General features: G+C 53.3%; 1 protein-coding gene across 1 annotated transcript in view; it reads left to right on the plus strand.

Annotated features, from left to right (window-relative positions):
- slc18a2 (solute carrier family 18 member 2) overlaps positions 1-17,422 on the plus strand; it is a 67,483-nt gene that overhangs the window by 16,488 nt on the left and 33,573 nt on the right. The window contains exons 3-4 of the mRNA XM_080493921.1: positions 10,977-11,035; positions 11,121-11,204. Coding sequence (XP_080350047.1) covers positions 10,977-11,035; positions 11,121-11,204 — 143 coding nt within the window. The remainder of the gene's footprint in view (positions 1-10,976; positions 11,036-11,120; positions 11,205-17,422) is intronic.

The raw sequence follows: 17,422 nt of genomic DNA on the forward strand, positions 1-17,422 counted from the left end.
CGGTGGACCTCAGTGGGGTGGAGCGGTGGACCTCAGTGGGGTGGAGCGGTGGACCTCAGAGGGTCAGAGCGGTGGACCTCAGTGGGTAGTAGCGGTGGACCTCAGTGGGGTGGAGCGGTGGACCTCAGTGGGGTGGAGCGGTGGACCTCAGAGGGTCAGAGCGGTGGACCTCAGTGGGGTGGAGCGGTGGACCTCAGAGGGTCAGAGCGGTGGACCTCAGTGGGGCGGAGCGGTGGACCTCAGAGGGTCAGAGCGGTGGACCTCAGTGGGGCGGAGCGGTGGACCTCAGTGGGGTGGAGCGGTGGACCTCAGAGGGTCAGAGCGGTGGACCTCAGTGGGGTGGAGCGGTGGACCTCAGTGGGTAGTAGCGGTGGACCTCAGTGGGGCGGAGCGGTGGACCTCAGAGGGTCAGAGCGGTGGACCTCAGTGGGGTGGAGCGGTGGACCTCAGTGGGTCCACCGCTGCCGGTTCTGTACACTGTCTTGTTAGAAGTTCTTTTCATGTAGTTAGAAGTGTGAAAGGATTGTCACGCTGCTGGTGAACATGCTGCACACGGAGTAGTGAACCAAATATCACAACACAAACGTTTTGATTTCCAACACTGTGTTTCCATCGTTGTTATTATCCGGACAGTTTCCTCCCGTAGACTGGATGTCTCATGGTAACGTGGCATGTCGTTGTTTACTACAGTTAGTATTACTTTGCAATACTTTGTTCCTGCTTGAATTTGTTTTGGGAATATGAGAGACTTCAGGAGTACTATGGTAGTACACAAATACATCAAAGAAATGTTGACTAAACATTGAAATGTTTAAGAATGAAGGTGTTTCAGACGTTCCCAATGTATAGCTGTCTTTATCAATCACATAATGAGAACAGGTAATGGTGTAGGTACTAGGTGGATGGTTTAGCCCCGCCCACCATGGCTGGTACATGAAACGGGTTGTTTGTTCTGTCAGAGACTCTAATGTCAATCAAATCCAGTCTGTCGTCTCTCTCTGAGTCACATCTCAAACCTTGTTCCATCTGGGGTCCAGGAAGAGTGGGAAGAGAGGAGGAGGAGGGGGGGGAGGAGAGGAGGGGGGGGGGGGGGAAGGAGGAGTGGAGGAGAGGAGAGGAGGGGGAGAGGGGGAGTGGAGAGGAGGAGGGGGGGGAGGAGGAGAGGGGGGGGGAGAGGAGAGGGGGGGGGGGAGGAGGAGTGGTGGAGAGGAGAGGGGGAAGAGAGGAGGAGGGGGGGGAGAGGAGAGGGGGGGGGAGGAGGAGTGGTGGAGAGGAGAGGGGGAAGAGAGGAGGAGGGGGGGAGAGGAGGGGGGGGGGAGGAGGAGTGGTGGAGAGGAGAGGGGGAAGAGAGGAGGAGGGGGGAGAGGAGAGATGGGGGGGGGAGGAGAGGGGGGGGGAGTGGAGGAGAGGAGGGGGAGAGGAGGAGAGGGGGGGAGGAGAGGAGGGGGGGTGGGGAGGAGAGGAGGGGGAGAGTGGGAAGAGAGGAGGAGGAGGGGGGGAGGAGGAGAGGGGGGGGAGGAGGAGAGGGGGGGGGAGGAGAGGAGGGGGGAGAGGAGGAGGGGGGGGAGGAGAGGAGGAGGGGGTGGGGAGGAGAGGAGGGGGGGGGGGGGAAGGAGGAGTGGAGGAGAGGAGAGGAGGGGGAGAGGGGGAGTGGAGAGGAGGAGGGGGGGGAGGAGGAGAGGGGGGGGGAGAGGAGAGGGGGGGGGGGGAGGAGGAGTGGTGGAGAGGAGAGGGGGAAGAGAGGAGGAGGGGGGGGAGAGGAGAGGGGGGGGGAGGAGGAGTGGTGGAGAGGAGAGGGGGAAGAGAGGAGGAGGGGGGGGAGGAGAGGAGGGGGGGGGGGGGAAGGAGGAGTGGAGGAGAGGAGAGGAGGGGGAGAGGGGGAGTGGAGAGGAGGAGGGGGGGGAGGAGGAGAGGGGGGGGGAGAGGAGAGGGGGGGGGGGGAGGAGGAGTGGTGGAGAGGAGAGGGGGAAGAGAGGAGGAGGGGGGGGAGAGGAGAGGGGGGGGGAGGAGGAGTGGTGGAGAGGAGAGGGGGAAGAGAGGAGGAGGGGGGGAGAGGAGGGGGGGGGGAGGAGGAGTGGTGGAGAGGAGAGGGGGAAGAGAGGAGGAGGGGGGAGAGGAGAGATGGGGGGGGGGAGGAGAGGGGGGGGGAGTGGAGGAGAGGAGGGGGAGAGGAGGAGAGGGGGGGAGGAGAGGAGGGGGGGTGGGGAGGAGAGGAGGGGGAGAGTGGGAAGAGAGGAGGAGGAGGGGGGGAGGAGGAGAGGGGGGGGAGGAGGAGAGGGGGGGGGAGGAGAGGAGGGGGGAGAGGAGGAGGGGGGCGGAGGAGAGGAGGAGGGGGTGGGGAGGAGAGTGGGAAGAGAGGAGGAGGAGGGGGGAGGAGAGGAGGGGGGGGAGGAGAGGGGGGGAGTGGAGGAGAGGAGAGGAGGGGGGAGAGGAGGAGAGGGGGGGAGGAGAGGAGGGGGGGTGGGGAGGAGAGGAGGGGGAGAGTGGGAAGAGAGGAGGAGGAGGGGGGGAGGAGGAGGGGGGGGAGGAGGAGAGGAGGGGGGGGAGAGGAGGAGGGGGGAGGAGAGGAGGGGGGGGAGGAGTGGAGGAGAGGAGAGGGGGAAGAGAGGAGGAGAGGAGGGGGGGGAGGAGAGGAGGAGAGGAGAGGAGGGGGAGAGGGGGAGTGGAGAGGAGGAGAGGAGAGGAGGAGAGGAGAGGAGGAAGAGTGGGAAGAGAGGAGGAGAGGAGGGGGGAGAGGGGAGAGGAGAGGAGAGGAGGGGGAGAGGAGAGGAGGAGGGGTGGGGAGGAGAGGAGGGGGAGAGGGGGAGTGGAGAGGAGGAAGAGTGGGAAGAGAGGAGGAGAGGAGGGGGGAGAGGGGGAGAGGAGAGGAGAGGAGGAGAGGGGGAGTGGAGAGGAGGGGGAGAGGAGGAGAGGAGGAGAGGAGAGGAGGAGAGGGGGAGTGGAGAGGGGGAGTGGAGAGGAGGGGAGAGGAGGAGAGGAGGAGAGGAGAGGAGGAGAGCGGGGAGTGGAGAGGAGGGGGAGAGGAGGAGAGGAGGAGAGGAGAGGAGGAGAGGGGGAGTGGAGAGGGGGAGTGGAGAGGAGGGGGAGAGGAGGAGAGTGAGAGCTTTGCTCTCTGCTTTCAGAGGCTTCCTGCCGCCTGAGGCCAGAACTGTGCTTCACATTTCCCCTCGTGCTTCAAAAGGTCAATAATCACATCTGTGATCCTATCAGAGGAACATCCAGCACAGACTGGAGAGGAGAGCAGTACCAGACTGGAGAGGAGAGCAGCAACAGACTGGAGAGGAGAGCAGTACCAGACTGGAGAGGAGAGCAGTAGGAGAGCAGTAACAGACTGGAGAGGGAGAGCAGTACCAGACTGGAGAGGGAGAGCAGTACCAGACTGGAGAGGAGAGCAGTAGGAGAGCAGTAACAGACTGGAGAGGAGAGCAGTACCAGACTGGAGAGGAGAGCAGTACCAGACTGGAGAGGGAGAGCAGTAGGAGAGCAGTAACAGACTGGAGAGGGAGAGCAGTAACAGACTGGAGAGGAGAGCAGTACCAGACTGGAGAGGGAGAGCAGCAACAGACTGGAGAGGGAGAGCAGTAACAGACTGGAGAGGGAGAGCAGTAACAGACTGGAGAGGAGAGCAGTACCAGACTGGAGAGGGAGAGCAGCAACAGACTGGAGAGGGAGAGCAGCAACAGACTGGAGAGGGAGAGCAGTAACAGACTGGAGAGGGAGAGCAGTAGGAGAGCAGTAACAGACTGGAGAGGGAGAGCAGTAACAGACTGGAGAGGGAGAGCAGTAACAGACTGGAGAGGGAGAGCAGTAGGAGAGCAGTAACAGACTGGAGAGGGGGAGCAGTAACAGACTGGAGAGGAGAGCAGTAACAGACTGGAGAGGGAGAGCAGTAACAGACTGGAGAGGGAGAGCAGTAGGAGAGCAGTAACAGACTGGAGAGGGAGAGCAGTAACAGACTGGAGAGGGAGAGCAGTAACAGACTGGAGAGGGAGAGCAGTACCAGACTGGAGAGGAGAGCAGTAGGAGAGCAGTAACAGACTGGAGAGGGGGAGCAGTAACAGACTGGAGAGGGAGAGCAGTAACAGACTGGAGAGGAGAGCAGTAACAGACTCCATCTCCCAGTTCTTGGTAGGAAAATAAAACTACGTCAGGCTGATGGAGTTTGGAGGAGTAATGCCATGTCAGCTACTAGAGATCTAATCCAGCTGGATTAACAGAGCAGAATTCCTGATTATCTGTGTGTGTGTGTGTGTGTGTGTGTGTGTGTGTGTGTGTGTGTGTGTGTGTGTGTGTGTGTGTGTGTGTGTGTGTGTGTGTGTGTGTGTGTGTGTGTGTGTGTGTGTGTGTGTGTGTCCTGGTGGAGAAGCCTTGATCAGGTCCTGGCATGTAAGGCTGCATGTCCTGTCCATCCAGCAGGGGGCGCTCTCTGTTGATGTGTGGAACTCACCAGAGCAGGACTGTGACCGGAGACGCTCGTCCAGCAGAGTCTCGCATCACTTCCTGTTTCATGGTGACACATCGGAGAGTGGGGAGTTGCCATGGCAACGCTCAAAGAGGCGTAGTGGGTCCAGGCCGGGTCTCCGGGTTCTAGGTCTCCTGGACGGTGGACTTCCTGTTGAGTTCAGCGTCTCGCTGACGTCCCCTTGTTGACATTGTCGTGTGTCCTGATGTGCTTCATGTCCACGAGGACGTCCTCCTGCTGATCGTCTCACAGCAGGAGGACGAGGACGTCCTGCACAAGAGTCCAAGTCCTCAGCAGAACGTCCAGATGGTCCCCGAGTCTTTCCACATATGTCTCATGTCTCATGAAGATACAGAGGAGTATTGCAGTATTTGTTTTAGCCACTGGGAGGCGCTGTGTCGGATGGAGGTAGAAATACTCTCCTGTATTTCTTTTTCTCTCACTGCAATCAGGACCTGTAGTTTCAGACTGGTGACTTGTGGGTATGAAGACATTAGAAATATTCCAGGTTTGAAATAATCTTCCCCATGAAATCTTGTACTTCTTTCCAGATTGGTTGTATCCGAGTACTCTCCCTCCTGCAGTGTACCAGTGTGGCTCCAGAGCCGCGCTTTATACGAGTACCACGAGTATTCTTATCATCGTTGTTTCACTTTACAGGGTCATGTATCTCCGCATTAACCATTTGAATTGTAGTATCCTTCTCTGACTATGACTAGACGCTGAGTTTTACTGCATACCCCGACTGTATACTTCAGGAAAGGGTTTTCTATATTTGATCATAGTTTTTTTACTTGTATCAGAATACAGGAATGAAGGCAGCGGTTCTTTACAATGATGAGATTCTATTTCCATCCAATGCAGATTGTTTTTAAAAATAAAGTGATGGAGTAGTACGCAGCCCAGTAGTACACAGCCCAGTAGTACGCAGCCCAGTAGTACGCAGCCCAGTAGTACACAGCCCAGTAGTACGCAGCCCAGTAGTACGCAGCCCAGTGGTACGCAGCCCAGTAGTACGCAGCCCAGTGGTACGCAGCCCAGTAGTACACAGCCCAGTAGTACGCAGCCCAGTGGTAAACAGCCCAGTAGTACACAGCCCAGTAGTACGCAGCCCAGTGGTAAACAGCCCAGTAGTACACAGCCCAGTAGTACGCAGCCCAGTAGTACGCAGCCCAGTGGTACGCAGCCCAGTAGTACGCAGCCCAGTGGTACGCAGCCCAGTGGTACGCAGCCCAGTAGTACGCAGCCCAGTGGTACGCAGCCCAGTAGTACACAGCCCAGTAGTACGCAGCCCAGTAGTACGCAGCCCAGTAGTAAACAGCCCAGTAGTACACAGCCCAGTAGTACGCAGCCCAGTAGTAAACAGCCCAGTAGTACACAGCCCAGTAGTACGCAGCCCAGTAGTACACAGCCCAGTAGTACGCAGCCCAGTAGTACGCAGCCCAGTAGTACACAGCCCAGTAGTACGCAGCCCAGTAGTACACAGCCCAGTAGTACGCAGCCCAGTGGTACACAGATGAGGGACTCCAGGAGACAGTCTTGTCCTCAGGTCTCCCTGAACAGAGCTGAAAGTGGTGTCCATCGTTTATCTTTACAGGTTCTAGAGCCGTCTTCTGGACACCGTCTGGTCCTGCCCGTTCACCTGATTTCATTAAGGGACTCGCCTCGTGTCTTCTTCTCTCATGTCAAAGTGGAGCTCTGCTGTAGGGCCACTCTGGGACATGAGGGGACATGAGGGGACATGAGGCCTGTCCAGGGTTTATTCCTGGGCTTCATATAGAGTCTGGTAATACTCCTGGATGTCCTTTGGATTGACTTTACTTTCAATAGGTGTTGCGGATGTTTTGGTTTCCAGCTGTTTGTCCGCTTGGTGGTAAAAATGTCAAATCTAGTACGTTTCTCATATCCTGGGTACTGAGAAGTACCAACTCCTCTTCAGCTTCCGGGTCACTTTTTTCAAACCTGTTTTCTTTTGGATTCCAGTTGTAATGTATCCATGTATTTGTGGCCTGTGTACCTGATCATGTACCTTTAGAAACACTTTAAAAGCATCCCATCTGTGTTAATATTGAAGTATTCATCTATGTGTGGTCCATGTATTTAACAGAATAGTGTCCTCTGTACAGCGTAGTACCTTGGACACCAGGTCAGTAGAAACTAGAAAGGACTCTAAAATGGACGGCAGGTGGCAGGACAGCGAGAGTTAGACCCTGATTGCTGACGTGGTTTAGGTCTGTCCTGAATCCGTCCATAGTCCTGATGACGTTTTCACATTTAGAAGAAGCTGCTTCATTTAGAAGCAACAAGCTGAAGCAGTCCAGTCCAGTTCAGTCGGTCCAAATAGGTTCTTGTTTTTCTGGATGTGGATCTAAAACCTCCGTCTGATACTTCCCCCCGACCGGTCCCACTTGGTACAAATCAGCAGGTCGCCATGGCAACGGACTCTCTTCCAGGAGCGTCATGTTGGCGGGGTTGAAGTTATTAGCCCTACATCAGTGAGTTTTTCACCATTTTTCCAAACATCCTGCTTTTATTTTGAAGGATTCCAGTAACGTTGGCTTTGGTTTACTGACGGCGGTTCTTCACCAGGAGAGACGGACGTCCAGTTCTGCTGCGGACTGCTTCAGCCTTTCTTCATGACTCCGTCAACCTGGTCCAGATCCCCTGGACCAGATCCCTGGTCCAGATCCCCTGGACCAGATCCCTGGACCAGATCCCCTGTTCCAGATCCCTGTTCCAGATCCCTGGACCAGATCCCTGTTCCAGATCCCCTGGACCAGATCCCTGGTCCAGATCCCCTGGACCAGATCCCTGTTCCAGATCCCTGTTCCAGATCCCTGGACCAGATCCCTGTTCCAGATCCCCTGGACCAGATCCCTGGTCCAGATCCCCTGGACCAGATCCCTGTTCCAGATCCCAGGACCAGATCCCCTGGAGCAGATCCCTGGACCAGATCCCTGTTCCAGATCCCCTGGACCAGATCCCCTGGACCAGATCCCTGGACCAAATCCCTGGACCAGATCCCCTGGACCAGATCCCCTGGAGCAGATCCCTGGACCAGATCCCCTGGACCAAATCCCTGGACCAGATCCCCTGGAGCAGATCCCTGGAGCAGATCCCCTGAACCAGATCCCCAGGACCAGCTCCCTGGTCCAGATCCCCTGGACCAGATCCCTGTTCCAGATCCCTGGACCAGATCCCTGTTCCAGATCCCCTGGACCAGATCCCTGGACCAAATCCCTGGACCAGATCCCCTGGACCAGATCCCTGTTCCAGATCCCCTGGTCCAGATCCCCTGGTCCAGATCCCCTGGACCAGATCCCTGGACCAAATCCCCTGGACCAGATCCCCTGGACCAGATCCCCTGGACCAGATCCCCTGGAGCAGATCCCTGGAGCAGATCCCCTGAACCAGATCCCCAGGACCAAATCCCTGGTCCAGATCCCCTGGACCAGATCCCTGTTCCAGATCCCCTGGACCAGCTCCCTGGTCCAGACGCACTCAGGCTCCCCCACACCACGAAGCTCCCACCACTGTGCTTAACGGTGTTCTTTAAGTGAGACGTCTGTCCCTTCGCTGTCCAAACATAAGCCACGTCTCAGAGAACGAAGAGCTCCAGTGTGGTCTCATGTGAGCGAGGGACAGTCCCCCAGTACGTGTGACCTTTGTCCAGATTGTCCAGAGCATACTTCAGTCTGGCCTCTGTGCAGCTCTGGTGACTGTCTTCTTGGAAACTACAACTCCTGACTAGGTTAAGTCACTAACTAGTGTTAGGGTAGTTGTTCTGGGGTCTTTAGTCTCGTCTCTCACTAGTTTTCCTTCCATAGTTTCTGAAGTCTTCGGCTTCCTGCCTCGACCAGACTTGTTCTGTACTCTCTGTTCAGTTCTTGAAGGTACTCCCCAGTGTACTTCTGAAACACTGTGAGTACTTTGTATTTCCTTCTCCTGCTTTGTGAGCAGCAACGTTCCTGTTCTCAAGTGGAAACTGGGTTCTTTTGTTTTTGGCGTGAAGCTTTCTGAAGGGACAGTCCCGGTTCTCTGTGGACCCCTCTGGGGGGTACAAAGTCTCACACAGTTTAAATTATACTTCTATACTTATGATTGTTTTGATGCATCTTTAGGTTATAATGTAAAATAATCCCGTTCCAATCCCACAATCCTTGAGGTGCCGTCACACCAGCAGTGGTGAAAGTGTCCTCTGCCATGTCCTCAGAGCCAAACCCCCCCTCTGATGTTAGTCGGTCCATAACCCCCGCCCCCACAGGTCCAGATCTTGGTGGGGGTTTTTTGGGGGGAGGGGCTCACATAGTGGGTGAAGGTGGTGAAGGTGGAGGCCATGGTGAGGTGGTTGGAGCCAGCAGAGATGGGGTGTTGGGTCTGTCGCCGGGCGGTTGGGGGGGAAGAACCGCAGCAGCCCCGATCCTGGTGTGGTAGAACCCGTCTGGCAGGTACCGTGTTCTGAGACCAGCAGCAGCAGCTCACGAGTCCAAACATTCGTTTTAATCATTCAAACGTAACGACAGAAACTTTTCCTCTGAGGAAACGGCTTCATCGGTCAAATCCTCCAGAAAGTCCTGCTTCGCTTCAAATACTTGGAAAATGAGTTTTATCCTCCAAACCCCCCCGATGATGGAGGGATGGTACAAAGGGAATACAAATGTGGTATTCAGCTCACATCTGAAATGTGTTTGGCGTAAATGAAGCAAGCGGCACAGAGCGATTACTGGCTGGCAGTCGCCTCGTGTCCTGACAGACGAACGCTCAGAACAAGTCGAGCGTCTCAGGCAGATTGTACTCTCTTCATCCGGACCAAAAACACAAAGACTAAAACCTTCCCTTCACTGGAATGGAAGTCGGTAAAGTTTATTTAGAAAGCGCTTGTCACTGAGGAAATATCACAAAGAGCTGAAACAGAACCTAGAAAGTACATACAGTACAGTCAAAGTATTTGGTCCAAAGCTTTCTGAAATAAAAACGTCTTCAGGTGCTTTTTAAAGGAGCTCGTGGATTAGAGCGTGAGGGGGGACAGGGACAAGTGGTCCATAGCCTGAGGGGACAGGTTGAGGGGTCTGACCATGGGGACCTGGAACACCTGGAACACCTGGAACACCTGGAACACCTGGAACGTGAGGATTAGAATATTAAAGTCATTTCTAAACTTGACTGGGAGCCGAGGAAGACTTGATCAAATGGGGGTGATGGGGGGGCTGTTTTGGACGAACCTGTCCAAAGTCTTGCAGGCGAGGACGGTCTTATTGAAGCAGGGGACAATAGAACTGCCGTCGTCAAGGCGACGGAATGAAAGCATGCTGAGCGTTTCAGGTCTGGTTCTGACATCATCCTCCTACTTTAGAGACGTTTCTCAGCTGGTCTAGTTTGTGGTCAGCTGGTGGGAGTGTCCCCCCAGAGACATGGCCTGAGCAACCCTAACCTGAGGTTCCTGAGGTTCCTGAGGTTCCTGAGGCTGGTTCTAACAGTCCAGAGCACCAAGCTGCTTATTGAGCAGGGATCTTTGTATCGGGGCAGTGATCAGAGGGGCAGTTTGTCGGCGTTTATCTGGAGGGGATTTGAAGAAAGACACTTTTTAATGCAGGACACACAGTCCAGACCCCGAGACAAGACATGAAACTGTGAGTCAGTGAAGGGACACAACACCTGGATGTCCTCAGCGTCTAAGTGGGAGGACACACGTTTAAACCACCAATGAGACGGCCAAGAGACAACAGGTACAATAGAGGTAAAACAGGCCCCAGGACAGAGTCCTGAGCAACTCCCCAGGACAGAGTCCTCCACAGGACAGAGTCCTCCACTGGACAGAGTCCTGAGCAACTCCCCAGGACAGAGTCCTCCCCAGGACAGAGCCCTGAGCAACTCCCCAGGACAGAGTCCTGAGCAACTCCACAGGACAGAGTCCTCCACAGGACAGAGTCCTCAGAGAGTCATATCTTTATTAGTCTAATCAGCACAGTGGTGACAAATCAAATCAAACTTTATTTGTATAACACTTTTTATATAAGGTTGCAGCACATTCAATAAAAAAAGAAAAATAAGTACTTTAACAACTCGAGTACTGAGTTAAGAGACGTTCATTTAGAGGATTGTTCATTATTCAGAGCTCAGCTCTGCTCCAGAACGAGGAGCCGGCAACTAAACAGGACAATGTCCCCCAATTCCCTGATGTAAATAGATCAGAATGTAGATTTAGTGAGACTTAAAAACTTCTTCCCTGAATTATAAAGCTTCAAAAACTACATTTAAGAGTAAACAATTCAATTATTGTTGAAAACACGTGGCGAATCCAAATGTGTGGTTGCTTATGTCTTCTTGTAAATGTTAGAATAGATTTAATTCATTGGTAAATGACTTTACTCAATTGTTCAGAGAGAAATACCAAAGTCTTCATGGTGGTCAGGACCAGACTCAGACCCGTGTAGTACTTCCTCCTGCGCTGGGTGTACTGTGCTGTACTGCAATAAGAAGCAGGATGAACTGATCATGTCCTCTGCCTCCCCAGGATAGGATACCAGCTGCCCATATTCGCTGGCTTCTGCATCATGTTCCTGTCCACCATCAGTGAGTGGAGACGGCGTCTTGTCTTCTCTGACCTCCAGCTGTTTGATGGTCCTCATGTCTTTCTGCTTCTGTCTCTGCTGTGAAGTGTTTGCCTTCTCCTCCAGCTACACTCTGCTGTTTGTGGCCCGGTCGCTCCAAGGTGTGGGCTCGTCCTGCTCGTCTGTGGCCGGTAGGACCTCTGATGTTTACCTGATGTTTACCTGATGTTTACCTGATGTTTACCTGGGGGTTACCTGATGTTTACCTGGGGGTTACCTGGGGGTTACCTGGGGGTTACCTGATGTTTACCTGGGGGTTACCTGGGGGTTACCTGATGTTTACCTGGGGGTTACCTGATGTTTACCTGGGGGTTACCTGATGTTTACCTGATGTTTACCTGGTGTTTACCTGGGGGTTACCTGATGTTTACCTGGTGTTTACCTGGGGGTTACCTGGGGGTTACCTGGGGGTTACCTGATGTTTACCTGGGGGTTACCTGGGGGTTACCTGATGTTTACCTGATGTTTACCTGGGGGTTACCTGATGTTTACCTGGGGGTTACCTGGGGGTTACCTGATGTTTACCTGATGTTTACCTGGGGGTTACCTGATGTTTACCTGGGGGTTACCTGGGGGTTACCTGATGTTTACCTGATGTTTACCTGGGGGTTACCTGATGTTTACCTGGGGGTTACCTGATGTTTACCTGATGTTTACCTGGGGGTTACCTGATGTTTACCTGGGGGTTACCTGATGTTTACCTGATGTTTACCTGGGGGTTACCTGATGTTTACCTGGGGGTTACCTGATGTTTACCTGATGTTTACCTGGGGGTTACCTGATGTTTACCTGGGGGTTACCTGGGGGTTACCTGGGGGTTACCTGATGTTTACCTGGGGGTTACCTGATGTTTACCTGGGGGTTACCTGATGTTTACCTGATGTTTACCTGGGGGTTACCTGATGTTTACCTGGGGGTTACCTGATGTTTACCTGATGTTTACCTGGGGGTTACCTGATGTTTACCTGGGGGTTACCTGATGTTTACCTGATGTTTACCTGATGTTTACCTGGGGGTTACCTGGGGGTTACCTGATGTTTACCTGGGGGTTACCTGATGTTTACCTGATGTTTACCTGATGTTTACCTGGGGGTTACCTGGGGGTTACCTGATGTTTACCTGGGGGTTACCTGGGGGTTACCTGATGTTTACCTGGGGGTTACCTGATGTTTACCTGATGTTTACCTGATGTTTACCTGGGGGTTACCTGATGTTTACCTGGGGGTTACCTGGGGGTTACCTGATGTTTACCTGATGTTTACCTGATGTTTACCTGATGTTTACCTGATGTTTACCTGGGGGTTACCTGATGTTTACCTGGGGGTTACCTGGGGGTTACCTGATGTTTACCTGATGTTTACCTGATGTTTACCTGGGGGTTACCTGATGTTTACCTGGGGGTTACCTGATGTTTACCTGATGTTTACCTGATGTTTACCTGGGGGTTACCTGATGTTTACCTGATGTTTACCTGGTGTTTACCTGATGTTTACCTGATGTTTACCTGGGGGTTACCTGATGTTTACCTGGGGGTTACCTGATGTTTACCTGATGTTTACCTGGTGTTTACCTGGTGTTTACCTGGGGGTTACCTGATGTTTACCTGGTGTTTGACTGGGGGTTACCTGATGTTTACCTGATGTTTACCTGGGGGTTACCTGATGTTTACCTGGGGGTTACCTGATGTTTACCTGGGGGTTACATGATGTTTACCTGATGTTTACCTGGTGTTTACCTGATGTTTACCTGGTGTTTACCTGGTGTTTACCTGATGTTTACCTGGTGTTTACCTGGTGTTTACCTGGGGGTTACCTGATGTTTACCTGGTGTTTGACTGGGGGTTACCTGATGTTTACCTGATGTTTACCTGGGGGTTACCTGATGTTTACCTGGTGTTTACCTGATGTTTACCTGGTGTTTACCTGGTGTTTACCTGGGGGTTACCTGATGTTTACCTGGTGTTTGACTGGGGGTTACCTGATGTTTACCTGATGTTTACCTGGGGGTTACCTGATGTTTACCTGGGGGTTACCTGATGTTTACCTGATGTTTACCTGGTGTTTACCTGATGTTTACCTGGTGTTTACCTGGTGTTTACCTGGGGGTTACCTGATGTTTACCTGATGTTTACCTGGTGTTTACCTGGGGGTTACCTGATGTTTACCTGATGTTTACCTGGGGGTTACCTGATGTTTACCTGGGGGTTACCTGATGTTTACCTGGGGGTTACCTGATGTTTACCTGGGGGTTACCTGGGGGTTACCTGATGTTTACCTGATGTTTACCTGGTGTTTACCTGCTGGTTACCTGCTGGTTACCTGCTGGTTACCTGCTGGTTACCTGCTGGTTACCTGCTGGTTACCTGCTGGTTACCTGATAGTTACCTGGTGTTTACCTGATGTTTACCTGCTGGTTACCTGGTGTTTACCTGGTGGTTACCTGGTGTTTACCTGGTGGTTACCTGATGTTTACCTGCTGGTTACCTGGTGTTTACCTGGTGGTTACCTGGTGTTTACCTGATAGTTACCTGGTGTTTACCTGATGTTTACCTGCTGGTTACCTGGTGTTTACCTGGTGGCTACCTGCTGGTTACCTGCTGGTTACCTGGTGTTTACCTGCTGGTTACCTGCTGGTTACCTGCTGGTTACCTGCCTGAAAACGGCCGGAGCAGAGAGTCTTTCCCACTGAAGAGACGGACAAGAAGCCAGAGTTACAAAACAGCAGAGAATCCAAGTCTTACTCCCAGGAGGGCTGATCACCTACGGTAAATGAAGCAATGGTAAAAGTTTGTGAATCCAAGGAACCACTGGAGCCGTTTGCGATTCTCAGGTTGCGTCCAGTCCTGTGCTGCCGGGAGCTTGACCAGATCCGTCCACACCTCTCCCTAGGAGGTGATGTAGCCCAGAAATGACACTGTGGACTTGTGGAACTCATTACTTGGACCTCGACGTACAGCCGGTTCTTCTGGAGCCGTTCCAGGACATGTTGGGTGTGTCCCTCAGGGTTACGGGAGTGGATGAGGATGTCATCCAGGGACATGAAAACGAAGTGGTCCATCATGTCCCTTAGTACTCAAAGTGGCCCAGCGTGGTGTTGAAGGCCGTCTTCCATTCCTCTCCCTCGTGAAACCGAACCAGATGATACACGGTCTGGAGAGCCAATTTGGTGAAGACAGTGTCCTCAGGAGAGGAGTGAAAGTGGAGCTGATCAGAGGCAGAGGATACTGGTTCTTAACGGTGATGTCATTAAGGCCCCGGTAATCGATGCAAGGATGGAGGGAACCAGCTTTCTTACCCACGAAGAAAAAGATGAGGAGATGAGGAGGGACGGATGATTCCTGCTGCAAGGGATTCACAAATGTAGTTCTCCACGGCCTCCCGTTCGGTCGGGTAGAGTTGTATAACCGACTGTGAGGGAGCGTGGCTCAAGGGAGCAGGTCAATGGGACAGACGTAGGGCTGAGGAGGTGGCAACGAGAGAGCTTTATCTTTGCTAAACACTGGAGCCAGGTCCTGGTAACAGCTGGAACCACAGAAAGGTTGATGTCTCAGGGGGGGTCAGACCTCGATGGCACAGCTGGAGTCAGAGCCGAGCACAGACAGTGAGAACTCCAGGAATCAACCTCCTCCCTCACCCAGTCGATCCGGGGGTTGGGATCCCGCAACCAGGGGTATCCCAGGACTACTGGAGGCCGAGATTGATTGATGAGGAGAAAGGTAAGGGTCTCCTGGTGGTTGCCTGCAAGTACCAGGGTCACAGGAACCGTCTTATGACTGACAAGAGCTCGGGGGAGTCCATTCGGTAATCGGGCTTCTAACTGGGCGGCTAGTGGGACAGAGGGAATATCCAGTTGCTTGGCTAATTGGATGTCCAGAAAGTTGTCCTCGGCACCTGAGTCCACCAATGTAGGTACTGGCAGGGCCTTACTAAAACCTGGAGTTTCTGAGGGGCACCAGAGATAGTTCAACTCGCCAGTAACCTCCTAATTACAGGGGACCCAGAGCCCTTCTCCGGGCCTGTAGAGGCGCAGGTTGGTCTCACGGCGAAGGCGTCTCTCCTGCGGGGTGAGCTTGGTGCGTCCAATCTGTGTGGACTCTGGGACTGGGGGCCTGGATGAGGAAACCTCCTGGGCTGGTGGAGACGAGAACGAGGGTGTCCAGCGAAGTGATCGCTCCCAATGGGACTCACGGAACAGGATGTCCATCCAGATGCTGAGGTCGATGAGATGGTCAAGGTCTGGAGTAGGGTCTTGGGTGGCGATCTCTTCCTGGAGATGATCCTGGAAGCCATGGTAGAACCAGGCTGGAGGGATCGGCTTTCCAAGCGCTCCTGGCAGCGAGAGCCTGGAACTCACTAGTGAACTCAGGCACACTGCAGGAGCCGTGGTGAAGAAGGGAGAGACGATCACTGTCCTCTCTCACTCTGACCGGGTGGTCAAACGTCTTCCTCAGTTCATCTGTGAAGGTCTGGTAGAGCGGCAATCTGGAACCTGACTATCCCACAAGGCTATTCCCGAGGCTCTGCCGACTCCAGACAGGAGCCCCACGAGGAAGGCTTGATCTGAGGCGTAGGATCGAAAACCAGACCCACCTGGGTCAGGAAGGCCTGGCAGGATCCAAAGTCTCTCGAGTACCTCTCGGGAGTGGGTGCAGATGGTTGCCAGGATCTACCGTCCACTGGGGGGGGTCTGGTTCATGACCGGTGCCACAGGATCTGGAGTCTGGTTGGTGTTGCTCAACTGGGCACTCAGACTGGCAGTCCGGGATGTCAGCCGAAAGACCTGGTCCAGAACGGCCCGGTTACTTTCAACCAGGTTCTGAAGTAGCCTGTCGTGCTGCTCCAGTCTGGTCTCTTGCCAGGCCAACAAGTTCCTGACGGCTGGGCTGGCTTCTAAACCTGGTCTGCAATCCGCTGAGCTCCTTTTGGCGGGACGGTTCTGGATCGAGTTCTGAGGCTGATATGTATCAATAGTGGAGCTGATCATCAGCCAAACCATCGTCCCCCCGGCATCTGCCGCTGCACCAAATCTCCCCGATGAGAACCAGACGGAATCAACCTTCCTCAAACACACCACCCACATGGCCACGCCCACATGGCCACGCCCACATGGCCACGCCCACCTGGAAGACAGCAGCAGAAGAGAAACAGCAGCAAGGCAACAGCGCCCCTATGTGGACACTGCTGTGCAGGGCGTGATGGTATCAGAGACCGTTTATAGAACAGCGTAACGTCCGTCCTCAGAACATTCAGCCTCCCGGAACCTGTTCAGAAGAAGTTCTCCAGTTTGTCGTCTCGGATCCTTTTCCTGTGGCTTTTCACTCTGACGGGCTGATTTCCTGAATCCTGGAGGAATGGACCGGAGGACTGGGCTCCCAGTGTCTGAGGTCAGCAGAACCTCCATCAGGTCAGGCTGGAGGATTTAAAGAAGAGTTGGGCTGCGTTCCTGTTCCAGGTCTCCAGAAAGAAGCTTTGGGTTCAGCAACAAAACTTACAAGGAGAAGTGGAAACATAAACATCTCAAATTAAACAAAATATTAAGAAAAACGTTGGTCAGAAGAGGATTTGTAAAAAGGTTCAAGTATTGGGAGAAAGAAAGGATTCAGAAGTACAACACGGAATTACTTAGTACCAAAGATTTAGAAATAAAAGTCGTGGAGTTCAAATCAAAAAAGACATAAAGGAGACGTGGTTCCGAAGGACTCTCGTCTCCTTAGTGAGGAACCCCGGTGGAACACCAGGTTCTCTGTTCTGTGACGAGGCTCCGGCACGAGAACGACTTCTCTTTTCTGACTCACGGGTTCTGGTTGAGTCACATCCTGTTCCTGGATCAACAAACAGCCCTGTGTCGTCAGGTTCTGGCAGAACTCTGCTTTTAGTTCCGTCTTCAGGTTGTTGTGGAGGACATGTGGTACAACAACAAAACCAAAAATAAAATAAATACACAAACAAGTATGACAGAGCAGCACAAGCAAAAACACCAACAGCAACAGATAAACAGGTAAACAGATAAACAGGTAAACAGGTAAACAGATAAACAGGTAAACAGATAAACAGATAAACAGATAAACAGATAAACAGATAAACAGGTAAACAGATAAACAGGTAAACAGGTTAAACAGATACTAAAGAACTAACGGCAGAGGAGGAGGAGGAGGAGGAGGAGGCTTGTTTACTCCTTCTTCACCTCCACCAACACCCCCCCTGTTTATCTAGTCAAAACTTAAAGGTGAGGGGGACCAGTGACAGAACCAGGGACAGAACCAGGGACAGAACCAGTGACAGAACCAGTGACAGAACCAGGGACAGAATCAGTGACAGAATCAGTGACAGAACCAGGGACAGAACCAGTG

This window comes from Lipophrys pholis (genome assembly GCF_963383615.2).
Source record: "Lipophrys pholis genome assembly, contig: SCAFFOLD_28, whole genome shotgun sequence".
Classification (NCBI taxonomy): Eukaryota; Metazoa; Chordata; class Actinopteri; order Blenniiformes; family Blenniidae; genus Lipophrys; species Lipophrys pholis.